At 39.5% G+C, this 21066-nt stretch overlaps 1 protein-coding gene across 4 annotated transcripts in view; it reads left to right on the forward strand.

Annotated features, from left to right (window-relative positions):
* Window positions 1-21066, forward strand: part of LOC137379453 (POC1 centriolar protein homolog B-like) — a 110161-nt gene that overhangs the window by 32562 nt on the left and 56533 nt on the right. For all 4 annotated transcript variants that reach the window (XM_068050291.1, XM_068050289.1, XM_068050290.1 and 1 more), the window contains exons 7-10: window positions 1192-1325; window positions 1712-1780; window positions 11175-11327; window positions 16183-16269. In XM_068050291.1, the coding sequence (XP_067906392.1) occupies window positions 1192-1325; window positions 1712-1780; window positions 11175-11327; window positions 16183-16269 (443 nt within the window). The remainder of the gene's footprint in view (window positions 1-1191; window positions 1326-1711; window positions 1781-11174; window positions 11328-16182; window positions 16270-21066) is intronic.

Raw genomic sequence — 21066 nt, forward strand, 5'->3', positions numbered from 1 at the left:
GTTTTGTGGTTAAAGTATGGCTCATTTGACTCTTTGTTTAGCACTTGTCCACGTGTCAATTCCAAAGTGCGACATAGAATAACAAAGCATGCTGCCAGACCCAATAAAACGAGCAGCATTTCTTCCACTATGGCCTGGCTAATCAATTTAACTTGAATTACTTGCAACATAAACTAAGTATTATCCTGAATGAACAATGATAGCTAGTGGGATGCCTGCCATGCACAGGTGACTCTCAAATGGAGTGGACAGTGGGTGTCAATGCCACTGCTGCCACAGAAACAAATCTTCAAGACAAAAATAACATAACCCAGAAATTGAGGTACTACGCATGGACCAAAGAACCGTTACCAGTTACATTATGTGTGGGTGTGCGCACAAAGGAAGGAATATGAGTATGTGTGGAAGAAAGGCAATTGGAGAAAGAGACAAGGAGCGTTGCCTGAATGGTGAGTCAGGGAATGAGAAAGACTGATGGAAGGAATGAGGCTGAATGAGAGGGAAACATGAAAGAGTACAATTCATACTTCAGGAAAATAGCTGCAAAGTATGCCAACAGTCATATAAAGCTAGTCTGAAAATTCTTTGCTATATTTTGACTAGCAATAATCACAGCACTGTGTTGATAATACATTCTTTTTGCTCGTTACTGAGCGATGAAAGATGGCCCACATTTGATCTATTACTTTGAGGAAATTATAAATGGGAGGAAAGACTTTTGGATTCCAAAGGAATAAAACCCTGCTTTAAAAGGTGATTAAATAAATCATAAGCTCCCAAGCAAAAAATAAATGAGTGCTCTTTTATTCTGTTTTATAATATAATATTGCTGTAATAAACTTGTAATAGAGTAATAAATCATGGGGGTGTGTTTAAAGATCAGAATAACTACAGATGTGTGGAATTCTAGGTACTGAGATTACATGATTAAATTTGCATTATGATTTAATTTTCAACATATTGCTATTTACAGTATGGTTAGGGCGATGTGTTATTGCATCATTGTGTATCTAGTAACGAATCTGGTCATACCAGTGTCCTTTAAAATGTTGCCAAAACTGCCTAGGAAGAAGACCGCAAGTGTATATTAAGAGACTGGGAACATTAAGGTACAAGAGGATCATGGCTCACCAATGGATTGATTTTAGTGTAGCTTGTTAAATCAGACTGACTGTCCTGTCTTCTAAACAGTCCACAGTGCGTCAGTGAACTGCTTGTCTTTCCATCCTTCTGGTAACTACCTTATCACTGCATCTAATGACTGCACTCTCAAGATAATGGATTTGTTGGAAGGAAGATTATTTTACACTCTTCATGGACACCAGGTGAAAATAGTGACCCATTAAATACAGAACATTTTCAAATGGTCTATTACAATTCTACCATTCCTCTAGTCTGGTTCTGATTTATTTTTAAATCCGTGTTATAATTTTACTGTTAAATCAATAAGTAAACTCAGCCACAAATTGTATGAGATTTCTCTTCTCTGAAGGGATCTTGTGTAGTAATAGAAAATTTTATAAATGTAGAATTTTATCTATACCCCCTAACATAGCTGACAACAAACGGTTTCATTTATATTTCCTTCTTAGAAAATTATTTTGGAAGTGTGCATTAATTTTAAAATTTATATATGATGTGTAAACTTACATGCAAACTGCTTTGCTGTTCATGCACCATACTAAAAAAAAAGTAATTTGTTTATTTTTAGGGTCCTGTAATTGCTGTAACATTTTCTAGGCATGGAGAATATTTTGCTTCTGGTGGAAGTGATTCACAGGTTTGACACTTTGTTTCCTGTAATGATGATTAGTCTTGTTTCAGAAATATAATGTAGATACATATTTATAAAAATGAAAGTCTGGCAGGTATTATCACTTCCTATACACATTATTATTGTGAGAAAGGAAGCAGTTTTTCAGTGAATCTTTATAGTCCTTTATGCCCTAATTGAGAAATCACAGGACTGGAGCATCTAATTTTCCATCCATTTAGTGGATGTAAAACCAAGGACCGTGAGCCTGAAATTTCCTGGCGAATGTTGCCTACAAGTGCTGCTTCTCAACAGGAGTGCCCAATCAGAGAATTAGCCCTTGTACCTTATAAATGACGTACATTTGTATCATGCTGTCAGCTTTAAAAGTATGTGTATTTAGTTGTTGCACAGTTCTTTTAAAATTTACAGGCTTCTGAACACTAGATTGCATTGTCGCACCTTCCAGTTGCATCTCCTAGATCCACCCTCCATTTATTTTTCATTCAGATTTACTTTGTCCAATATTTGAGCAGTTGGGTTCCACTGCCTGACCCATTTGCAACCAACTGATTCTGACTTAGAACTTGGATCTGACCTCTTCTTTAAATGGTTTACCAAATTAAAAGCCTGTTTGTCAGCTCAGTGCTTTGAAACAATATTTTGTTTATTTTAATCTTGGCTGTCACATTGCTGAGCGACATCAGTTTTTTGGGAAAAAGGAAGGAGGTTAAACATAGCACACTCTTTGTTTGTCTCTAACCTTTATGTAGCTACACAGATTGTTGATGCATTGGTTTTGATTTTCCAGAGTTCTCTAGATTCTGTTAGATTCTAGAACAGTCCCCGTGGATTGGAAGGTAGTAAATGTGACCCCACTATTCAAGAAAAGAGGGAGAGAGAAAATGGGCCAGTTAGCCTGACCTCAATAATAGGAAAAATGCTAGAACATATTATTAAGGACATGGTAACAGAGCACTTACAATCATCATATGATTGGGCAGAGTCAACATGGACATATGAAAGGGAAATCGTTTTTGACAAATCTTAGTTTTTCTGCGGTTGTGATTAGCAGTGTAGATAATGGGGAACCAGTGGATGTAGTGTGTTTAGATTTTCAAAAAGCATTTGATAAAGTACCACACAAGAGGTTATTACACAATTAGGGCGAATGATATATTGGGAAATGTATTAGTTATTGGATAGAAAAGAGAGTAGGAATAAACAGGTCATTTTCAGGTGTGCAGTCTGTAACTAATGGGATACCACAGGGATCAGTAAGTACATGGTTACTTACAATCTATATCGATGACTTCGATGAGGGGGCTGAGTGGAATGTATCCAAGTTTGCTGATGACACAAAGTTAAGTGGGAAAGTAAGCTGTGAAGAGGATGCAACGGGATATAGACAGGTAAATTGATTGGGAAAGAACATGGCAGATGATATGATGTGGGTAAGTGTGAAGTTAACTATTTTGGAAGGAAAAATGGAAAAGCAGAATTTTTTTTTAAATGGTGAGAGACTGGGAAATGTTGGCATTCAGAGGGACAACAGTCAGAAGGTTAACGTGCAGATACAGCAAGCAATTAGGAAAGCAAATGGCATATTAACCTTTTTATTATGAGGGGATTGGATTCTAGTCCAATCAAGTGAAGAAGCCTTGCTGCAATTATAGAGGACCTTGGTAAGACCACACCTGGAGTACTGTGTACAGTTTTGGTCTCCTTTCCTAAGGAAGGATAAACTGGCCTTGGAGGGAGTGCAATGAAGGTTCGCTAGACCGATTCCTGGGGTGAGGGGATGTCCTATAAGAGATTGAGTATACTGGGCCTATATGCCTTGCAATTTAGAAGAAGATGTGATCTTATTGAAACGTGTATAAAATTATGAAAAGGCTTGATAAAGTAGATGCTGGGAGGATTTAGAGATACAGCACTGAAACAGGCCCTTCGGCCCACCGAGTCTGTGCCGACCAACAACCACCCATTTATACTAATCCTACACTAATCCCATATTCCTACCACATCCCCACCTGTCCCTATATATTTCCCTACCACCTACCTATACTAGGGGCAATTTGTAATGGCCAATTAACCTATCAACCTGCAAGTCTTTGGCGTGTGGGAGGAAACCGGAGCACCCGGAGGAAACCCACGCAGACACAGGGAGAACTTGCAAACTCCGCACAGGCAGTACCCAGAATCGAACCCGGGTCCCTGGAGCTGTGAGGCTGCGGTGCTAACCACTGTCCCACTGTTTCCCCTGGCTGGGGAACCTAGAACTAGGAGTCACAGTCTCAGAATAACGGGCAGCTATTTAGGACTGAGATGAGGAGTAATTTCTTCTGAGGGTTGTGGATCTTTGAAATTCTTTATCACAGAGGGATTTGGATTCTCAGTTGTTAAATCTGTTCAAGACAAGAGATTTTTGGATACTGAAGCAATTGAGAAATATGGGGATAGTGCAGGAAAGTAGAATTGAGGTAAAAGATCAGCCATTATCTTGTTGAATGGGGAAGCAGGCTTGAAGCGCCAAATGGCTTACTCCTATTTCTTGCATTCTTATAGACATCTATTAAGCTCTTTCAGTTGTTTACTTTTTTGGTGGATTATTTGGTTCTGTTATGTTTAACCTAGGCACAAAAATGTTTGGTCTCCTGTCACTGTGAATAGAGATCTGTTGCCAGGTCAAGCAGTGCAAGTGTGCTGAGAGGTTGCCTATTGTGTATTGTTGTGCAAATCTCCTTGTGAAAGAATTGTATGTGAGCAATGAGTTGTTAGATCTTGTGAACCTGCTAAGGCAGCTGGTGTTTGTTTCTGGCAGTATACTTGAGCAAATAGAATTATTTTTAAATCCAAGTAAACCTGTTGCCTGAAATGCTGTATCTCAATTAGATAACTCAATTATCTAAACACAGGGGAATGCAGGCAAAGCTTATGCGGCCTGTTCTTATGATTTAACGCTTCAAGTGCTGGTAACATTCTGGTGAATCTGCACTGTACTCTTCCTAGATCAATATATCTTTCTAAGGTTTGGTGCGGAGAACTGAATGCACAACTCCAGATGGAGTTGGGAAGAGATAGAGAGGCAGTAGGGAGGTGGTGGTTGTTGATTAGCCAACGCAACTTGTCTTTGGACCTTTTTGCCAGAATAAATCACTGAGCAGAGCTGTGGAACTATTGGCAACAATACTCTTGAACAGCATTTTTCTTTTATTGGTTCAATGCTTGTGTATGTGTGATGTATATCAGTAAACAGCAAATCACAGAAATAAACCCACAAAATTGTGTTGGCCTCCTAACCAAAAAGCCAGTTGTTTTGTCAATATTTAGTTGTGTTATTTTCATCTAATAATCTGGCAAGTTTTCTGCTGTATCGTATTGTATTTTGCATGTAGCTATGTAAAATTTGCCAATTTTCCTTTTTGATTTGCACTTTTGGATCTGATGACTCAAATTTTTGTTTTTGTTTTTCAACGCAATTCCATGTAATGTTACGACTGAGGATGGAGGAGTGCACTGTCTTCCTCTAGGTCCGCTTCTCCACAGATCACAACATATATTTAAGTGTTTTATCCAGTTACTGATATAGCCAATTATATACTTTTATAAAAGCAAAATACTGCGGATGCTGGAAATCTGATATCTATTTTAGTTTCAGAAAAATCTGCCAACCAGGTTTGTTTAATAATCAACAAAATTATTAATTTATTATGAAACAAGACTCGTTCAATAAAAATGCAAAGCTTATTAGCACACAGATTGAAATATGAAATTATAAATATATTCCCTTCTAAATAATCCAACACGTGTGCGGGCACATACACCATTTAAAGGAAAAATAAAGAAGCTTTCTCTGCAGAGATCAACTTTACAAAAAACAAAAAGTACTTTGGCCAAATACTTGTTAATCCTTAAAGAAAAAGGATAAGATATGGAATTTTCCAGTTGGTCTGGCATCTAGATACACGTAGACAGGTGTCACTGGACACGTGGTTGTCACTGGGATCTTTTCAGAAGCAGTTCATTCAGGAGATGTCAAGAGAAAGTCATGCAGAAGCTTCTTGGGAGAAATGCTCCATTAGTTTCTCCAGTTCTCACACTGAATTCTCAGGTTTCTCAGAGGTGGAACAGGATGAGGTGCTCGCCTCTCTCTCTTCACAGGCTTACACCCCAACTTCCCATTCAAACAGTTTAAAAACAAAACCAACTCCTGATCACCATAAATCTAGACATTTCACTTCTCTGTAAACAACTCCAATAATCAGTAAGGCTCCTGCGATTTACTTAGCGTAAGACATATGACTTCCAGTAAGTTTGTTTTTAAACACAGTCCTGTGTCCTTCCAGTGACCATTTAAAAGAAACCAAGTCCAGCATCCCCTCAAATATTCTCCAGTCTTTTACACACATCCTCAAAAATAAACAATGGAAGCACGTTCATGACAGTAAATAAATACAAGCCATAAAGAGTGACCAACATGAATCTAGAAATAGGAAAACAGTTTTTTTTTTTGATATTGCCTCAGTAATAAAGCACTTGAATGAGATGGATGCTGTAATTGTATCAATTAAATATACCATTAAACTGGGATTACCTGAGTTTTAAAATTTTAATTGGAGGACTGCCCTCCTTCACATTATTAATTTTGGCTTAAAGCTGACAGAATGATGTACTCATTACAAAGGTTCAAAATGGACGGATCAGTCTGCTTAGTTTTATGTGTGCATGTATGTTATACTTGCACAGAGCTCAGCGTTGCCTGAACACAGTGATGTGAGAATAGCGTGGAGGAAATTTTCATCTCCATCTAGAAGGTCATCTAGGCAGAGTGAATTTCCATCCAGAACCAGCCCAATTTTTTCCCCCATTGATTTCATTGAAATGAAAATAGCCAGACTATATAATGGGTGAGTGATCTGCTCTGCCATATGTCCCTTTTTTAAAAAACAAACTTTTTTATTTAAACCCCTGTATATTTTGGTGCTGGCTAGTCACTATTTTCAAAAGAGGTACCATCTTCAAGATAAAGCCCTGCTATAAAACTTCCATGCAGTTTGTTCCCATGCGTGCATGCGTGATCTGATCTCAACTGGACATTTGGGAGGCAGCAGATTGGATTACATCGTACTAAATGGTTACAAAATATTTCCATGTTTGATAGGGTAGATATAGAGGTTTCCACTTCTGGGGAGACCCAGACTTGGGAGCCATAAATATGAGATAGTCACTAATCAGTCCGATAGGGGAAATTAGGAGAAACTTCTTTACCCATACGGTGTTAAAATGTGGAACTCGCTACCACAATGAGTACATGTGGCAAATAGCATGTATGCATTTAAGATGAAGCTAGATAAATATATGAAGGAGAAAGGAGTAAAAGGATATGTTGATTGGGTTAGATGAAGAAAGGTGGGAGGAGGCTCAAGTGGAACATAAAAACCAGCATGGATCTGTTAAGTCAATGGCCTTTGAGGTCTCTTGTCATCAGTTTGCAGTAGGGAATTGGGGAGAGCTAGGAACAGCTTCCCTTTCCACTTTCTTGATAATTAAATGATGCTTGAAAAGAAACCTAAGAACTAGAGTGAGAAACAAACTTGGGGTTCTGCACTGCTTCAACTGTACTATGCTCATGAAAATCTTTTTTAGAGTTAAATACATTTTTCAAGTTCCTATTTCTGTATGTATTTGGTATATTTGCATTGTACATTAAACAATGGAAGAGATTACAAAATCTATTTTTTTTTTAAAGTGAATGGGCAACTAATCTGATTCCAATCTTTAAAACAGATCAGAAGCACGGTCCTAGGAATTATAGGCCTGGTAGCTTAATATATGTGGTGGGAAAATACAGCTTTTTATAAAGGAAGTAACTCAAATATTTAGCAAGAAGAAAGGCAATCAATCCAATTGAACATTTGTTTGAGAGGGAGGTCAAATCTAGTAAATTTATTGACATTCTTTTGATCTAACAGAGTTGATGGAAATTACATATTTTGACCTTTTTAGAAAGCATTTGATCAGGCCCCTGCAGGAGACCTGTGGCTAAAGTAAAAACTCATGGATTCTGAGGTAAAAGTGTAAAGTGGATCATTAATTGGTTAGGCAGTAGGAAATCAGCTATTTTCAATGGTAACAGCTCTAGCTGTGACCAATGGGACACTCTGAGCTCAACCTTGAGATCCATGCTATTTGTAATATTTACTCATGATCTGGGCTACGGTATTATAAGAATATCTGTTCTTGCAGATGATACAAAGCTGTGTGGGAAGTGTGATATAAAGAATGCACTGACTCTTGGTAATTGGACAAGTAATTTTGAATCGATCTGGATATCACTGCAAAAGCAAAGCACATAAGATTTATATAATGAAGATTATCTCATAAAATGGCCAATCAGTATGCTCAAACTTTTTCTACCAAATGTTGAAATGTCTTGATGTCTGTTGTACCAATTGTCAAAGGAAGTAGAAAGTTATGTTTATTTAGATCCTCCAATAATCAATGCAAACAGTTAATACTGACCACCTAAAGCATGCTGAAACTACATGCTAACTAAACTGCCAAAACATGAAGGCAATGGAAAAAGTTTTAGTTCAATTAGGATACGAGCCTGCTGCCGACTTAACTTGAAAAAGCTTTGCATAGTGAATGTTGCAGTGTTATTACCTCTGAGTTATTAAGCACTAACCTGAGAGACTGGACACTAGATATTGAAGGTACACTTCAGAGCCCTATCTTTTCGTCGCGGCTCGACTACAAACAGAAACAAAGACAGCAAAAGAAAACACTGAACTGGATGAAGCCTCCCGCTTGGGCAGGTACTGAAGAAGCTTTGTTACCACTCCACCGATATAGAGCTTACTTAGCCACTGGAGAAGATGTCAGTGTTAATAGGAAAAGTCTTAATGTTCCACTTAAATATTTGAATGTTGTCAGCTGTGATTCAGTGGTAGCACTCTTGCCTCTGAGTCAGAAGGTTCTGGTTTCATGTCCCACTCCAGGGACTTGAACACAAAATCTAGGCTGACACTCCAGTACTGAGGGGGTTCTGCACTGCCAGAGGTGCCGTCTTTTAAATGAGCAATAAAACATCATTCCCAGATGGACATGCAAGATTCCATGGCACTATTTGAAGAAAAGGTGAGTTCTCCCACTTTCCTACCCAACATTCTTTCCTTAACCAACACCGAAACAGATTTAGATTAGATTAGTAATTTATTTCATTGCTGTTTGTGGAACCTTGCTGTGCACAAATTGCTGCATTTCCTGCATTACAACAATGACTGTTTGAAAAGCACTTTGGGACATCCTGAGGACGTGAAAGGCACTATATAAATGCAAGATTTTTTGATCTTGAAATATTTCTAAGCCAAATTACCTTTTTAAAAAAAAATTCCTTTTGCCCCACAACTTCCTGACTCATATCTAAACTTTGTAGAGGTGACTGAGATTTTTTCTTTAAAAAATGCTTCGCAACCTGTATGAGAAGGGTGGGCTGGAAGGTGGGAAATGGGAGGCTTTCATTCACTCAGACTGCTAGCTGCCATGGGTATTTGTTGCCTCTTCTGTCCTTTGCTGCTGTTAAAACTGCTCTTTTCTGTAACTGGGTGATTTTTATTTTCCCCAACAGGGGGCTGGAATTCAAACGCACAGAAATTCTTGTGGAAGCATTTCTGTGCATAAATAAAAGGGCAGAAAGGATAATCCTGTATGAGAATATAGGGGATGCTAAGGGAGTTAGATCTTTTCTCATTGAGGAAAAATAAGCAGGTTGAAATGCATTTTTAAGTATTTAGGAAGGGAATTTGTGAAATAAAAACAGAAAATGCTGGAAATACTCAGCAAGTCGGGCAGCATCTGTGGCGAGAGAAACAGTTAACATTTCAGGTTGATGGCCCTTCAGAATGGAATTTGTGAGATTGATCTGGAGAACTTATTTATGCTTTAGAGTTGTTGACTTTGAAATAAACTTGTATGGAAGCATTGGGACAGCTGCTGTGTAGCCCCTTGCCTCTGCCTTTTAATAACTCAATGGACTTGGTGTTAGGGTCTCTGCTCTTTACAATTTTCATTAATGATGTGGAGATTGGGAAATGATCTGCAAGTTTGCAGACTACAACAAGATGGAGGTTTCTCAACTACTGCAAGCAGATATTGATGTTTTGGGGGAATGGCCCATGTTTGGCAAATTGTTTAAATTTGATATTAGATACGTGGGCAGGTTTAATGCCAAATATACATACACCCCGCAAGAGATAGATTGAAGCCAGTGATGAAAGAGAGGGACATTGGTATTATGATGCATCTCTCTCAAGGCACATGACCAGTGTCATGAGACTAAAGCTAATGGGGTTCTAAATTGTAGTCACAGCATAAGTGATTACAAGGTAAAACATACAATTTTTTGTGCCTAGTTTAAAATCAGAATACTGTGTCCAGTTTTGCTCTCTTCTCATGGTGGGCAATATTGGGGCTCCGGAAAGGGTGCAAAGGAGGGTCACAAGATTAATTCCCCTTTTAAAACTTCTTAATTATTGAGATAGGCTCAAAGAGCTAAATCTCTACTTTTTTTTTAAAGAAGAATAGACTCTGTCAATTTGACTAAAATTTTATAAAACCATGAAGGGACTAGATTGTGTTAATGTGGCCCAATTATTTCAGCTAGATAGGTTAGAGATCGCACAAGTTATATAGGGGCAGAACTAGGTTGAATATTGGGATTTTTTTTTTGCTGTATTTCTTCGAGAGCTAGACCTGTTTCTGGCTGGGGTGGACATCGCCTCACGCAAGAAGTAGGTACTCAGTAATATAAATCAGGTTATTGTGATCTTCTGGACTAGTTTTGATCTCGAAAAAGAGTGGAGAGGAATTTTCCAAATTTATTTTTCCTAATCAGCCTGGGGTTTTCATGAGTGTTTTGAGTCTCCCAGGAAATTTGTGTTGTGATGCATAAGACATCATAACTATATGGGACAGGCTAGATGGTCTTTTTCTGTCCGGCATTTTCATTTATTCAAAGCATTCACAAAAAAGATGGATTCAGCCAGCAACAGGGAATGAGGAAGAGTAATGTAATTTAAATGGGTCCTGTATAGGAACTTAATTGAAGATTTGAATTGCTGTCCTCATTCCTATGTTCAAGTTTTTAATTAACAATTGTACGCATTCATCATTATTATTCAATTACACTGGCACGTAAGGTTCAGTTATTGGCTGCTTCTTTGCTTTTGGCCTGCTGTGCTGTCAGTTAAAACTCGTGGTCAAAGTGAAGGCATTAATATAATGTGCTAATGTTGCATGTATCGGTACCTACTTACCACCCTGCAGTTGAATAGAATTTTGTTATGGCCCCTCATGATTTTCTTATTAATGTTCTAATTAGATGGATTTAAAAAAAAAATATTGGGTTGTTTTTCAGGTATTGGTATGGAAGACAAATTTTGACAGTATTCCTTACAACAAAGTTTTGAAAAGCCATAGTATAAGAACAAATCCTGATCCTCCTCCTCATATCACTGACATTCACCCAAGAATTCCTCATCTGCATACTTCCGGACCTCAGACAATACAGGTAATTATATTATATGCCTACTTACAAAGCATGCTAATTCAAACAAATGAAACTGCATGAAGTTTATTAATGTAGAATGTAGTCTACTGAAACACTAAGTGCATAATTATCTAACTATGCACATTACAACATTCACTAGTAATATGTTAGTTTATGCCTATATGTGAAATGAATAGAGGATAACTGTTACTATAAAGGAGTTTAAGGCACTAATTAGTCAAAAGACTCTGATGAATACAAATGTTATTTCAAACCCTATGTTGAAATAATACTGTGTGTCTGTGTCCCTCCCGTGTTTTGTTTTACATGGCATTTGAAATTAAACTTGTTGTGACTTAAGATATTTAAATGATGTAAACCTTGAGGGATATATTGGATCACCTGGCAGAAAATATAGTCATTCCTCTAATTCTGTTTGTTTAACTGTGCAGAAGTACATAGCCATCTGTACTAAATGAGCACATTTAATCAGCTGGACTACTGTCATCAGTTTCCATGTTCTGTGCAGGCAAAGTGCATTCTTAATGTTCAGACAAGTGAGCACCTATTGTAAAGCTCTACAAGCACGATGTCTTCCTTGCCTCCATCCACCTGTGGTGTCAGGATGGTACTTGTGAGAGCCTTTAATGGATGTAGAAAGGGAGGCATGGGCTGCAATCTGTTTTATTTGAGTCCTGCATTGCTTGTGTCTGAATAAGGCTTGCACTTTACAAAGAATTGTACTCAGTACGGCTAAATGTCTAAAATATTAATTTTCTATAGTGTCCTGAGAGGCCGTTCGAATCCACTGGTCTACTGTGTTGACTTAACACTATGATCGAAGCCTGTCAGTCGGTGGGAACCGCAATTATTAGGGCAGCGCAGTGGTTAGCACCGCAGCCTCACAGCTCCAGCAACCTGGGTTCAATTCTGGGTACTGCCTGTGTGGAGTTTGCAAGTTCTCCCTGTGTCTGCGTGGGTTTCCTCCGGGTGCTCCGGTTTCCTCCCACAAGCCAAAAGACTTGCAGGTTGATAGGTAAATTGGCCATTATAAATTGCCACTAGTATAGCTAGGTAGTAGGGAAATGTAGGGACAGGTGGGGATGTGGTAGGAATATGGGATTAGTGTAGGATTAGTATAAGTGGGTGGTTGATGGTCGGCACAGACTCGGTGGGCCGAAGGGCCTGTTTCAGTGCTGTATCTCTAAGCTCTAAACTCTATTGGTCTAGATTTTGTTCCCCTCCCGACGTCGGGCTCCGCGGCGGTGGGGGAGGGCCAGAGGATTGGAGCAGCAGCCGACACCGGAATTGCCGCGTCCAATCTTCCTGGCGGCGGGGAAGCTCCGTGGCAGGCCCTTCACCACTCTGATTCGACCTGACTTTACATATTTAAATTAGCTGTTTGCATTAATTAAAATCTAATCCACAGCGATCTTGCCTGTAGTTCCAGATCTTCAGTGCGACTGGTGGCACTTATGCGCCTTCACTTTCCCATCCAGGGAAAGCTGGCGCCATCGAGATAGGGAAGGGGGGACCTCTACATTTGTAGTGTAGTTGGGGGCGGGGGGTGGTGGTGAACTCTGCATTTTTAATATAGTGGGGTGGGGAAGGGGTGAACTTTGCACTTTTTGCAGTTGTGGGGAGAAGGGGTCAACTCTGCATTGGTTGTGGAGAGGGGACAGGACAAATATATGTATTTTTAGTGCAGTGCAGGCGGGCAACTCTGCAGTTTCTACACACGGCTTAAGCTCTTTAAAAACGGCGCCTGTGCAGATACAGTTGATGCTGTTCGTTGCATCACCTGAGGCCACCCCGCCACGTGTATCCTGCATATGATGATGAGCCAACAGGCTCACGGTCATGGCGCACGGCACGTGTGTGTCAGCTGCCATTTTTTACACGGAGTGGCGGGACAACAAAATCCAGCCCATTGTATTAAGATTGATCTCCGCTGATGGCAATATTGCACTGTCCACAAAATCATCATATTAATTTTTGGTTCCATGTGTTGTAACGCATTACAGCAATAAGTAAAAAGAAAGACTTGCATTTATATAACACCTTTCATGGTCCCAGGATGTCCCAAAGCATTTTACAGCCAGTGAAGTTCTTTTTTGAAGTGAAGTCACTGTTGTAATGTAGGAAATGCAGCAGCCAATCTGCACACAGCAAACTCCCACAAATAGCAAAGTGATAATGACCAGATAAAATGTTTTTTTGTGATGTTGATGAGGGATAGATTTTGGCCAGGACACCAGGGATAACTACCCTTCATAATACCGTGTTGTGGAACATGATGCAACCGTAGTGTGCTTTCAAGTTGTTAAGCAAGCAAGTGACATTCTATAGTTTCTAAGAAAATGAGCTGTACCTTCCTTTGTGATGGAGGAGAATAATAGATAATAGTGTGGAACAGATTGAGAAGAGGTAGAAAATTCCAAAGACATGACTCTGCTCTTGTGAAAAGAGGCCTTACTGTTGGCACAAAGGAGAAACTTGCCTAAACAATGTCAAAATATTTTGTTGTAGTTGGAGATCACTTAAAAATTCAGACGTGATCCCATAATCTCTGAAAGACATCCATAAATAACCAGTGTGGTTCATTAATTCTGCTGAAGGCTCGAGTTCCCATAAAAGGTTCCCCAAGTAATCATGAAGAGCTACACATTCAATAAGAGGTTCTACACACTTAGTATTGGCCAACTCTCAGCCAATATTCAGTAGCTCTGGAGAGCCGGCATGGACTCAATGGGCCAAATGGCTGCCTCCTGTGCCATAAATGCCTCTGATGAATAACATCCTTGCATATGTGACTGGATTCCACTAGATCTTTTTTTTTTTCAGATATTTCATGTCTCCTGTATGTTTCATGATCCTATGTTCCAGAGAAATTTACATTGACAATTTTTATGCCCCATATATGAATTTAGTATTTTACTTCTGCTTTACATGAAGACAGACCAAATAGTCCAAATCTCTAACCATGTCTTGGAGACAAAGGAAGGTGGTTGTAGTTGGAGGCCAATCATCTGAGCCCCAGGGCATCACTGCAGGAGTTTCTAAGGGCAGGCTTCTATGCCCATCCATCTTCAACTGCTTTATCAATGACCTTCCCTCTATCATAAGTTCAGAATTAGGGATATTCGCTGCTGTTTGCAGTGTCCAGTTCCATTCACAGCTCCTCAATAATGAAGCAGTGCTTGCCCGCATGCAGCAAGTCTCCACCAGCTAGAAGGATAAGGGCAGCAGGCGCATGGGAACACCACCACCCTCCAAGATCCCGTCAAGTTGCACACCATCCTGACTTGGAAATATATCACCATTCCTCCTTCATTGCTGGGTCAAAATCCTGGGATTTCCTCCTTAACACCTTCACCATACAGGTTGCAATGGTTCAAGAAGGCTGCTCGCCACCACCTTTCAAGGGCAATTAGGGATGGGTAATAAATGCTGCCCTTGCCAGCAAGGCCATATTCCATGAATGATTTTTTTTTTTAATGGCAGTCTTATGAGGCTCCTTTCAAAAATCATCTCTAAACCTACCTTTGGAACTACTTTTTAATAAATGTATAAAACATTAATCAGGCTGCATTTGCTCTCCTTAATTGTCTGATCTCTCAGTTCGCTTTGCTCACTTATGGGAGGACCTCCTTGGGGAAGTGTTATCCGGTTATTACTTATCCATGTGTTGATTCTGACCATGTTCCAGAACAATGCCTTTCTGTAACAGAAAATGCTGGAAATGCACAGCAGGTTAGGCAGTGTCTGTGGACAGAACAGAGAAGTTAATGTTTCAAGTTTGGAACCTTAATCAGAAGTGGATGAATAGCGTCTAAAAAAGAACTGGATAAGGGGGAAACAGAGTTAAATAGCAGAAGTGATATTAGCATGATATAACAGGATAAATAATGAGAGAAATGACATAGTGTATGTGAATAGTGTAAAGAAGTGTGCAGGACTGATGGTAGACACGTAGAAAGGAAAACATGAAAACCTGGTAAAAATGGAGCAAGCTCCAGGAGCCTGATGGAAGCAAATGGCAGTTTGATCCCATGGGTGTAGATCACTTCACCTGTATGATTATTCAACAAAGGCCACTCTAATATGGCTTCAAGCATGGGAGGTTTCCATTGTTTGTCAGCATAGAGAAACTGAATTATTCTATTTTGAAGAGATAAGATTAATACTCTCATTATGTCACATGAACTGGCTATTGCTACTGTATAGAGAAAGTCTGCTTTCTTTAAATTCCACTGAGTGTTTCAAACCTAAAATACAATTTGAGTTACTGAGCTATTAAGAACTCTTAATTCAGGCCCATCAGTACAAAGATCATTTTTTAAAAGCATCTACTTCAGGGTCACTACTTGAATTTCAAATAGCAGACTGCTTATGCATAGATGAAACAAGTTGATTATCTGTACAATTTGAGAGAGAATTTGACATTTCACCGTCTACTTAACATTACGTCATCGATTATTGGTTCTCAAACTGAGTTGGGTCATATATTTGCTCATATCAGTCAAATTTGGAGTGAGGCTATTTTAATATAATTTCTGGAAAAAATGGCAGTCAACCTAGTCAGTCCCATGGACAAATACCCCTCATGCACCTACTCCCTCAATTTTATTTATCCCTGGATAGTTTGTTCTACATGTTTACCACCTTCTGCACAAACAAATTAAATCTAAACTGTAATCTTCATAGGTTAAAGATCTAGTCCTTCATTCTAAGGTTTGTGGCAAAAGCGAGTGTAATATCTAACTTCAATTTTATTTATTCAGTTTATCTGTTCCCTTAAAATTTTGACTTTCTGGAGAAGCTTTCATAATTAATTTGATTTTTGCCCTTTTTTTTTACCCTTTTAACTATATAGATTAATCCCAGGACACATGTAACTGACATGCAGTCCTCTGATCCCCCAGTGATGGACATTGGAGATGGTTTTTTCTCTAAACCCCAGGTGAGCTTGTGTTTCCACATAATATGACTATTTTAAAGGGGGGGGCGGTGGCAGGGGAGCAATCAGGTTTAACTGTTTTTACTTGCTAGGAAAATTAGGCATTGTCATCTGAAGGATCACATTTTTAGTAACACCGTGATGTTTGTTTTTTTCTTTCCTTTTAGCAATATTCTCCCCTTTTTCCCTTGAAGGCTTTGAATCCTTCCTCTAGAATGGAAACCCAATTACTGGATATCTTCTAGTGCCTCACCCAAGTGGCATTACTCATTTGTGAACCTGGGTGTCAATCTGATATCTACATGTGGGGGACTGAGCCTGAGTCTGTCCATATTTGCATTTCTAGCAGGGATCACTGGATTGATGAGGTCACTTGTAGGATGACCTACTATATCCTACTGAGATCAGCTGACTTGACACAGATGGGTGATTGTGCCCAATCCTGGGCTACATAGCTCAAATGCACAGTGGATAAACATGTGGGGAGTCCAACAACAGCAACACCTTTAACTTGTATAGCATCTTTCCCCAGCATTCCCCATTCCCCAGCACCAATATTCCTCAGCTTGGTGAACAGATAGTACGAATTCAGTGTTGTCCTAGGAAACGTGCAGGCTCAGTGAATGGAGATCCGGCTCACTGCTGCTGCTTCAATGCAAGTCTATCCCTTCTTTAAGGAGACCAAAATTGTACATGGTACTCTAGATGTGGTCTCACTAACACCCTGTACAGCTGTAGCAAGACGTCCCTACTTTTATACTCCATCCCCCTTGTAATAAAGACCAGCATTTCAGTTGCCTTCCTAATTACTTGCTGTACCTGCTAACTTACCGTGTTTCATGTACAAGGACGCCCAGATCCCTCTGTACTGACAAGTCTCTCTCTATTTAAATAATATCATAGTCTTTGTTAAATGTTTTCTAGGGTTTAGTTAGGTGGGGTCTCGAAATTGCAGATTTTGTTCTTTCTTTGGAGCAAGGCTTGTCAAACACCTGTTTTTCCAAGTGTATATTGTACTTTTGTCTGTATCCTGTAGATGGTGCTGTTAGGCTACAAACTCAACATAAGCATAAAGTAACCACTTTCTGTTCCCAGTACCGCACTGAGATGTGACTGATAAATTTTTGAAATTTCAATTGCTTCTTGCTTGGCTTGATTTTCTAAAGTTTTGCTAATATCTTGATGCTCTGTAGCTGTTTTGTACTCTATCATTGGCATCCTTTCATCTATGAAAGATGATGGACACGCAGCAAACAATCCATTTAGGTGGGGTGTCTTCTCTTGGTGCACCTTTGCTGATGGCTATGAAGGCCAATCCTTGAGAGGCAGGTTCTGCCACTAGTGCCACATGTGAAGCTGCCAAGTGAATGCTGTGAGTTGTTGTTTTTGACATTGATGCCTGTTGCCAAGCTGCTGTAGCAACTGGTCGTCATGGTAGTGCACACCAGTCCACAGGATGTGTTGCCATTTCCTTTTTTTGCCAACTAGTGACTAGCAGGTGCAATTGTCGACATTTGGGGCCTTCATTTCACACTTGCAAGCATCCACTGGTCGTCTGGCCCTGTGTACCTCACCTATAGAAGGTTTTTGGGTATGTGGGTGTATCTGATCCGCCGAAGCCGCCTCTGTTTGATTTAGTGCTAACACACTTGGGACCTCTGCCTTTGAGAGGACTGTCACGTTTGTGATTTTGTCCTGCCAGGATGTACCCATAATGTGCCGCAGACAGTGAAAATGAAAATTATTGAGCTTCTTTTCCTGGTAGCTGCAAGTTGCCCATGTTTCACAGCCATACAGCAAGGTGCTGAGAACACAGGCCTTATAAACCATCAACTTGGTCCTAAGGGTCAGCTTGGTGTTATCCCATGCACATTATACTCCATATAATACTGCACAAATATACGGTTTCATTAGGTTTGCAATAAACAGCAGCAGGGCCAAGTTAATGTCCTGACTACATGTTCTGCAAACCTATTTTTACAGTTTTATATTATTGAGCAGAGTAATGAAAAAGCCAAGCCAAACAATTGAGGCATATGATATCAGACGAGTGTAAACACTTACTGCTAGAAAAGGAAAAGAACATAGAATGTTCTATCATTTGCTGTTACTGATCATGTGTACAAGAAAATTAGAAAAAAAACCTAAGAAAACTACTCTTAAAGTAATGCAAATAAATATCTAGCCCTACATTAGTTACAAATTTTTCAATATACATTGTACCATGCATCACAGATGCTGTTGTATCTACTGCCAACCATCACTGATCTATCAGTGAATCACTTTTTTTGGCATTTATCCAATACCTAAATGGGTTTAATAAAGTGGACGATGGAACTGTGGTGCATTGTTGGTGTTGCATCTGAAAACTAGGTTCAAATCAAAATTGATAGAATAAAAATTTGTCTATATGAATCTCAGGAAAATATAGTTTGGATGTGAATCTATCCATAACTATCCATAATTATGCAAAAGTGGGGGAAATCCAAATGTGCCATAAGGATTGTTGGTTCATGAGATAGAAAAGGTTGGGAATGCTTTCCCAGAGTTATTAACAATTTATTGTTGGGGAAAAAAAATAAAGGGAGCTTTGCTGTGAAATTAGTCTATGACCTCTGGAGTACCAATGGCTGGAACTGATTCTCAAAAGCAGAAACTCTTCCATTTCGAAGTATGAGGTCCTTCACTTTAATGAGCAAGATGACTGAGATTCAGAACTAATGTACTGCAGCATTGTTTCCAGATTAAAGTTTATGGTTTAAAATTGACTATCCATTGCAGGGTAGGTGGTAAATGTAACCCAGTGATAGTTTGTACCCTGGAAATTCACTGAAAAAATAATAGTGCTATTAATTCATAATTATTTCCCTTCCTATTAATTCCATGTTTTTGACACTGGTGTTCTTATGCCTGTCTGCCTCCAAATGGTGCTACTATATCCACGCTTGCAGTATGAAACCAGATTGTTCCTAATGTATATTGATTTCTTAACACAAGGACGAGGGGTAGCTTCAGCTCTATTTCTGACCAGTGGGGATGTGCACACAAGAAGATGCATCAATATTTACTAAGGAGACATATCAGAGAATGGGCATCAGAAACTCAAAAATGAGTAAGGGGAGGGGTAAGAGTTCTATAACAAGTACTAGTGGTTTCAGGCAAGCTTTAATTCTGCTAGTTCCTGTTCACATGTTGCTCTGTGAGAACATGCTAGTCAATAATAGTGAATGCTTTTATAATGCAGAAATTAGAATCATAGATATTTACAGCACAGAAGGAGGCCATTCAGCCCATCAGATCTGTGCTGGATGAAGAGATATCCAGCCTAATCTCACTTTCCAGCTCTTGGTGTATTGTCCTGAAGGTTACCTCAAGTGTATATCCAAATGCTTTTTAAATACGCTGAGGGTCTCTGCCTCTAACACGCTATCAGGCAATGAGTTCCAGACCCCCCCACCATCCTCTGGGTGATGAAACATTTCTCCTCAACTCCCCCTCTAATCCTTCTATCAATTACTTTAAATCAATGATCCCTAGTTATTGACCTCTCTGCTAGAGAAATAAATCCTTCCTATCCACTCTGTCTAGACCTCTCATAATTTTATATACCTCAATTAAATCTTCCCTCAGCCTCCTCTGTTCAAAACAAAACCACTCCAGCCTATCCAATCTTTCCTCATAGCTAAGATTTTCCAGTTCTGGCAAGAGCCTTCTAAATTTCCTCTGTACCATGTCTAATGTAATCGCATCCTTCCTACATTGTGGTGACTAGAACTGTACATAGTTAGGTGTGGCCTAACTAGTGTTTTATACAATTCTACAATAAACCTGCTCTTGTATTCTGTGCCTTGGCTAATAAAACAAAATATCCTGTATGCTTTCTTAATTACCTTATCTACCTGTCCTGCTACTTTCAGGGATCTGTGGACATGCCCTCCAAGGTCCCTCTGCTCCTCTACACTTCAGTGCCCTATTATTTATTGTGTATTCCCTTGCCTTGTTTACCCTCCCCAAATGCATTACCTCTCACTTCTCCAGATTGAATTCTATTTGTCACTTTTCTGCCCACCTGACCAATCCATTAATAACTTTCCTCCTCACTATGAAGCACATAGCCAATTTTGTATCATGCCCCCTATATTTAAGTTTAAATCATTGATATATATCCGAACAGGCAAGGGACCTAGTACTGAGCACTGCGGAACCCCACTGGAAACAGCCTTCCGTCAAACATTGGCTCAGTGGCTGGAAGCAAAGGACAATTTTGAATCCAGCTTGCTACTTTCCCTTGGATCCCACGGGCTTTTACTTTCCTGACCAGTCTGCCATGTGGGACCTTGTCAAAAGCCTTGCTAAAATCCACATAGACTACATCAAATGTGCTATTCTCATCAACCCTCCTTGTTACCTCAAAAGAAACTCAAATCAAGTTAGTCAGACATGACCTACCCTTAACATCCATACTGGCTGCCCTTGATTAATCTGTGCCTTTCTAAATGACTTTTTATACTGTCCCTCAGAATTTTTTTCCAATAATTTGCCTATCACAGAGATTGGGCTGACTGGCCTGTAATTATTTGGTCTCTCCCTCCCTCCCTTTTTAAAAAAATTGTACAGTGACAGGATAACACAAGTGCTGGATCGTTTTACTTTTTTTCTAACCTGCCTCTTCAAGAATGGTCTGTATCATCTACTCTGACCCATGCCCCATGCCCAGCTTCTCCATCCCGTACTGAAATAGGCCCTTACAATGATTCTGCCTGTTGAACAGTGATTCATTGAGTTCTATTTTGATAGTGG

This window comes from Heterodontus francisci, chromosome 18, assembly GCF_036365525.1.
Source record: "Heterodontus francisci isolate sHetFra1 chromosome 18, sHetFra1.hap1, whole genome shotgun sequence".
Taxonomy (NCBI): Eukaryota; Metazoa; Chordata; class Chondrichthyes; order Heterodontiformes; family Heterodontidae; genus Heterodontus; species Heterodontus francisci.